The sequence below is a fragment of the Hyla sarda genome, chromosome 7, assembly GCF_029499605.1.
Source record: "Hyla sarda isolate aHylSar1 chromosome 7, aHylSar1.hap1, whole genome shotgun sequence".
Taxonomy (NCBI): Eukaryota; Metazoa; Chordata; class Amphibia; order Anura; family Hylidae; genus Hyla; species Hyla sarda.
Window position 1 is genome coordinate 222,120,858 of NC_079195.1, and position 6,401 is coordinate 222,127,258.

At 44.3% G+C, this 6,401-nt stretch overlaps 1 protein-coding gene across 2 annotated transcripts in view; it reads right to left on the minus strand.

Annotated features, from left to right (window-relative positions):
- Positions 1-5,000, minus strand: part of DYNLT5 (dynein light chain Tctex-type family member 5) — an 11,291-nt gene extending 6,291 nt beyond the window's left edge. The window contains exons 1-3 of one of the 2 annotated variants that reach the window (XM_056532833.1): positions 4,874-5,000; positions 558-704; positions 266-357 (exon numbers count right to left, since the gene is read on the minus strand). In XM_056532833.1, coding sequence (XP_056388808.1) covers positions 266-357; positions 558-679 — 214 coding nt within the window. In that variant the 5' untranslated portion in view covers positions 680-704; positions 4,874-5,000. Of the gene's footprint in view, positions 1-265; positions 358-557; positions 705-4,855 lie in introns of both variants that reach the window. The other variant, XM_056532832.1, reaches the window with a different exon arrangement.
- Between the last annotated feature and the right edge of the window lie 1,401 nt (positions 5,001-6,401).

Consider the following 6,401-nt stretch of genomic DNA (forward strand, 5'->3'; position numbering starts at 1 on the left):
AGTATTATAGCAGTTATATTCTTGTATATAGGAGCAGTATTATAGTTGTTATATTCTTATATACAGGAGCAATATTATAGTAGTTATATTCTTGTATATGGGAGCAGTATTATAGTAGTTATATTCTTGTATATAGGAGCAGTATTATAGTAGTTATATTCTTGTATATAAGAGCAGTATTATAGTAGTTATTTTCTTGTACATGAAGTGGGTAGTGTCACTGTAGTTATTTATTAGTCAGCTATCCTTTAGTGACATTCAGTACCTAACTGGTAGGTGTTTTCCACTTGCACTGCAGGACGGGTGATGTCATCATGATGCCCTGGTTCATCGATATAAGACACTGTACTCATAGAACTGCAAGGAAAATAAATATTGTTGATAAAGGCGACCCATACACATTGGACCAGTGGGTTGCCTCCAGTCCTTGTAAAACTACAACTCCCAGCATGCCCGGACAGCCTTAGGCTGTCCGGGCATGCTGGGAGTTGTAGTTTTGCAACAGCTGGAGGCACCCTGGTTGGGAAACACTGCGATAAACCATCAGATCTACTTACTCTCTGGATTCCCGGGGTTTGTTGTGAGTCTCCCGCGGTCTGACCTCATGGCTGCTCAGCGATGAGATGCTTCCTCTCTTCTTCAGCAGGCGGGCGGCCTTGTCTTTCGCAGCGTCAGACATTGCTATAAATATTAGGGCGAAGTCACTGCGGGGCAGAAAGAAAAAAATGACTTTTAGATTTTTTTTATAAATTAGAAAAAGTAAAATTTATTACAAATTCTCACTAATTTCTCCATAATAGCAGATCGTGTCGATGGTGACACAGAACATCCTGGACTTTGTATCTTAGTACATTGATCCCTCAACTTACAATGGCCTCAACATACAATAGTTTCAACATACAATGGTCTTTTCTGGACCATTGTAACTTGAAACCAGACTCAACATACAATGTACAGACAGTCCAGATCTGCGAAACGTGTCAATGGCCAGAAGAACCGACCAATCAGAATGGGCATTTTACTGGTAAATCACCTCTATTACTGAAGTACAAGCACTGAATGGCTGTCTGGTAGCGCCCCCTACAGTACAGGGAAGAACTACAAGTTCCGTACTACTCCTTACCTGTGCCAGGGTTAGCTGCTCCTTTGGACACCAAGTAAGGGCGGCTCCATTTGGGACACTGCGTGTACTGTATAGGACCCTGAAGAAGCTCCTGTCCTCTACATAAACCATTGTTTCCCAACCAGGGTGCCTCCAGCTGTTGCAAAACTACAACTCCCAGCATGCCCGGACAGCCAACGGCTGTCCGGGCATGCTGGGAGTTGTAGTTTTGCAACAGCTGGAGGCACCCTGGTTGGGAAACACTGACATAGACAGTGATTACAGCTCCCAGCAGATCTTTATTACTTTTATATATAAGGATTTGCTTTATCTATATTAGTTATCTACTTATTTTTCTTTAATCCTCACTTTTTCCTATTTTTGGATGACATTTTGGGGCTTCAGAACCAATTACCAGGTTTCCATAGAATTATGGTCTCAGCATACAATGGTTTCAACATACAATGGTCGTCCTGGAACCAATTAATATTGTAACTTGAGGGACCACTGTATTATAAAGGTAAATGGGGGAATTAATAAAGCTTCTACCCCTGTGTTTAGGTGGGGAAAAGGCACTCGGTTTGCGCAAAAGTATGCAACTATGTTATGTCTGTTTCCAAAAAAAGTGGGTGTGGCTTAGTGTAAAGTGGGCCTGGCTAAGTTGATGGGTGTGGCTTAGTGTAAATGGGAGGTGGCCTAATCTCCTATATAATTTACAACAATATACGGTAGCGAGCTACAGTAAAAAAAAAAATGCACGGATAGGCACCACTATAATACATAGAAAGGGTGCAAAAAAAACCCCAAAAATGCTAAAAAAAATAGAGAAGATGAGCTACAGTAAATTGTAGTCATAATCTACACCAGCTCCGAGCTACAACATGCGCTAGCGTATATTGTAGTACATTAGGCGTGAGATTAGGCCACGCCCCCTTTTAGCAATCTGCGCCTCTTAATGAACCCTATGGCTGCTGAATTTTACTAAAAACTCTGGTGTTTGTAAATTCCCCCCCCATAAGTGCTGCTTGGACCCCCCCCCCATTGATCAGCTATGATCTGTTGGTTCATTCAATAGCAATTGTTCAATTTCCCTTCAGCGCCTCCACAGGAGAAACAAAGTATTACACAGTTCTGATTGATATTAAAGAGGTACTCCAGTGGAAAACAATGTATTATATATCAACTGGTGCCAGAAAGTTAAAAAGATTTGTAAATGACTTCTTTATAAAAATCTAAATTCTTCCAGTACTTATCAGCTGCTGTATACTACAGAGAAAGTTCTTTTCTTTTTGAATTTCTTTTCTGTCTGACCACAGTGCTCTCTGTTGACACCTCTGTCCGTGTGAGGAACTGTCCAGACCTGGAGAAAATCCCCATAGCAAACCTCTCCTGCTCTGGACAGTTCCTGACATGGACAGAGGTGTCAGCAGAGAGCACTGTGGTCAGACTGAAAAGAACAACGCAACTTCCTCTGGGACATACAGCAGCTGATAAGTACTGTAAGGATTAAGATTTTTTTTTTTAAATAGAAGTAATTTACAAATCTGTTTAACTTTCTGGCACCAGTTGATTTAAAAAAAAAAAGTTTTCCACTGGAGTACCCCTTTAATGGGCAGTTCTTATCATTTATTGGGTCCTTTAGATCTAGAGAGGCTCTACACTCTGGGGCCTGAACTGGGACCCCCTTTTGCTAACTTATTTATAGGGTACGTTCACACAGTTTTCCACAGAAAATCAGCGGCAGATTTTTCTACCACTGACCTCAATGAGTCCGCAGGAAATCCACCTGCCTGAAGGTACCCTCAGACTATGTTCACATGGCGGAATCTCTGCCGAAATTTACTGCCCATAGACTTTGCAATTTCCGTGGCTGTAATTCCGTCATGGAAATTCCGCAAAAGACTTGTCTTTAACTTTCTGGCACCAGTTGATTTAAAAAAAAAAAAAATGTTTTCCACCGAAATTCCACGGTTGCGAAATTCCACGGTTGAATCCCATTCAAGTCAGTGGGGCTTTGGAATTTCAGCAGAAGTCTGCGTTTTGAAAACACAGAATTCTGCCGCAATTCCGCCACAAGTCCATTCAGAAAGCTTTGCTGACCGGAATTCGTGTGGAATTGCAGATATTCCGCCGTGTGAACATAGTCTTAGACATACGGAAAAAAAACTGTGAGCCCCAGGAATCAGACCGGACTGACCTGCTGCCCGGGGGGTGACGGTGACACCAGAGCTGCAGGTTTCTAAGATGCCAACAATACTAAGATACCCACAATACACAATGCAGGCAAGACATTTCAGGAGTCCATCTCCTCTGTAACCCTTTCATGTATGAACTAGGTATACCTCATAACATGATATTGCGTGCACGAGGGGTCAGTCCATTTTATTATAAATAAATATATATATATAACCAGTAGTTTTGCAACAGCTGGGGGCACACTGGTTGAGAAATACTGCTCTATCGCAGTGTTTCAAAACCTGGGGCTCTCCAGCTGTTGAAAAACTATGACTCCCATCATGCTTTGACAGCCTTTGGTGACTATATTGCCATGTTCCCTAACCTAAGGCTTTCTGGCTGTAACAAATCTAATCCAAAACTCCCATCATACCCTGACAGCGTCTGGCGGCCATTGTGCTGTGTTCCCTACCCTCTGTGGATCTACAGGACATGGTGGGAGTTGTAGTTTTTGCAGCAGCTGGGGAGCCATTCAGCGGGAATTGTAGTCTTGCAACAGCTGAAGGGCCTGGACGCCTAGGCTCTTCAACTGTTGCATAACTACGACTCCCATCATGCATTGACAGCCTTTGGTTGCTATATTGCATTGTTCCCCACTCTGGGGCTCTCCAGCTGTTGTAAAACTACAACTCCTGTCATACCCTGACAGCCTCAGGTGGCCATACTGCAGTGTTCTCCAACCTCTGTGACCTTTCCAGTGTATAATGGGAGTTATAGTTTTGCAGAGCCACAGGTTGGAGAAGACTGCAATATAGCCACTAAAGGCTGAAAAAGCATGATGGGAGTCGTAGTTTTGCAACAGCTGGAGTGCCCCAGGTTGGGAAACAATGCAATATAGCCACCAAAGGCTGTCAAGGCATGCTGGGAGTTGTAGTTTTAAACAGCTCATGAGCCTCAGTTTGGGAAAGACTATAGAGCAGTGGTCTCCAACCTGCAGACCTCCAGATGTTGCAAAACTACAACTCCCAGCATGCCCGGACAGCTTTTGGTGGCTATACTGCAGTGTGCCTCACCCTGGGGCTCTCCTGGGCATGCTGGGAGTTGTAGTTTAGCAGCTGGACACCTAGGCTCTATAGCAGTGGTCACCAACCTGCAGACCTCCAGATGTTGCAAAACTACAACTCCCAGCATGCCCGGACAGCATGCTGGGAGTGGTAGTTTTGCAACACCTGCAGGTCCGCAGGTTGAAGACCACTGCTATAGAGCCTAGGTGTCCAGCTGCAAAACTACAACTCCCAGCATGCCCAGGAGAGCCCCAGGGTGAGGCACACTGCAGTATAGCCACCAAAAGCTGTCAGGGCATGCTGGGAGTTGTAGTTTTGCAATATGGAGAGGCATAAGTATAAGACAATACTAATATAAATCACACATAAACTTTGGTTGCTACAATGTATCGATCATATGTATCCTCACACACAGTGGTTGCCATGGCAGCGCAGAACAGTTTCTTCACAGTTTAACCCCTTCTCTGACCCCATATTACGATAGCAGCGATTATACACGATAAACATTACACACCAGAGTCCAGGACTTTACCTGCAGCAGCTCCGACCAGATCCAGGAAAGCGTTCGGTTGCCACAGCAACCAAGCACCGATGAGAGGGCGGGACTTCCTCTGCCGCCGACGAATCACAGCACAGTGTCCAGGAGAGTGACAGATGAGTTTTGATGACGTAATCGGAACAAACTTTTATCTTGTATTTGAATGCTGGGTCTTAGTGCTGTCTGCTCTCTGGGTGACGGTCCTATAGATGACCCCGCAGGGAGGTTCTAGTCTTGTCTGTGTTCTGTTGGTTTCTTCATTCTAGGCCATAACTACAATGCGGCTCTAGTGCAAATCCCAGTCATGAGTCATTATACTTGTGCAACTTTTTCCGAGGCTGGTGAGTGATAAGTGATGATCTATGCCAGTGCCCCCCCCCCCCCTCCATAATAAACTGTGTCACTGCCCCCTAATGATCTGTGTCACTGCTCCCTAATGATCTGTGCCACTGCTCCCTAATGATCTGTGCCACTGCTCCCTAACGATCTGTGTCACTGCCCCATAACGATCTGTGTCACTGCCCCATAACGATCTGTGTCACTGCCCACTAAGGATCTGTGCCACTGCCCCCTAACGATCTGTGTCACTGCCCACTAAGGATCTGTGCCACTGCCCCCTAACGATCTGTGTCACTGCTCCCTAACGATCTGTGTCACTGCCCCTAATGATCTGTGCCACTTCCCCCCATAATACACTGTGCAACTGCCCCCTAACGATCTGTGTCACTGCCCCTAATGATCTGTGTCACTGCCCCCTAATGATCTGTGCCACTGCCCCCCATAATACACTGTGCCACCGCCACCTAACGATCTGTGTCACTGCCCTTAATGATCTGTGTCACTGCCCCCGCAGCTAGAGGCTCTGTACAGTGGGCGCAGACGGGCTTCCCTCCAGGGAGGGGCCAGAGGGGCTGGTGCCCCCTCTACATCATGCTGTGCCCCCCCCCCCCCCCCCAATTAACCCAAGGATCCAGTCAATTTTCACTGTAGGACCCGGCAATTTTTTGCACATCTGACCACTTTCACTTTAACCCCTTTTTTCCTCATCACCTTCTAAAAATCATAATCATTTCTTGGTGAAAAATTCAAAAATTTGATGAAAAAATTTAAAATGTAGCATTTTTTTTTACTTTGAAGCTCTCTGCTTATAAGGAAAATGAATATTCCAAATAAATTATATATTGATTCACATATACAATATGTCTGCTTTATGTTTCCATCATAAAGTTGATATGTTTTTACTTTTGGAAGACCCCAGAGGGCTTCAAAGTATAGCAGCAATTTTCCAATTTTTCACCAAATTTTCAAAATCTAAATTTTTCAGGGACCAGTTCTGTTTTGAAGTGGATTTGAGGGGCCTTCATATTAGAAATACCCCACAAATTACCCCATTATAAAAACTGCACCCCTCAAAGTATTCAAAATGACATTCAAAAGGTTTGTTAACCCTTTAGGTGTTTCACAGGAATAGCAGCAAATTGAAGGAGGAAATTCTAAATCTTCATTTTTTTACACTGACATG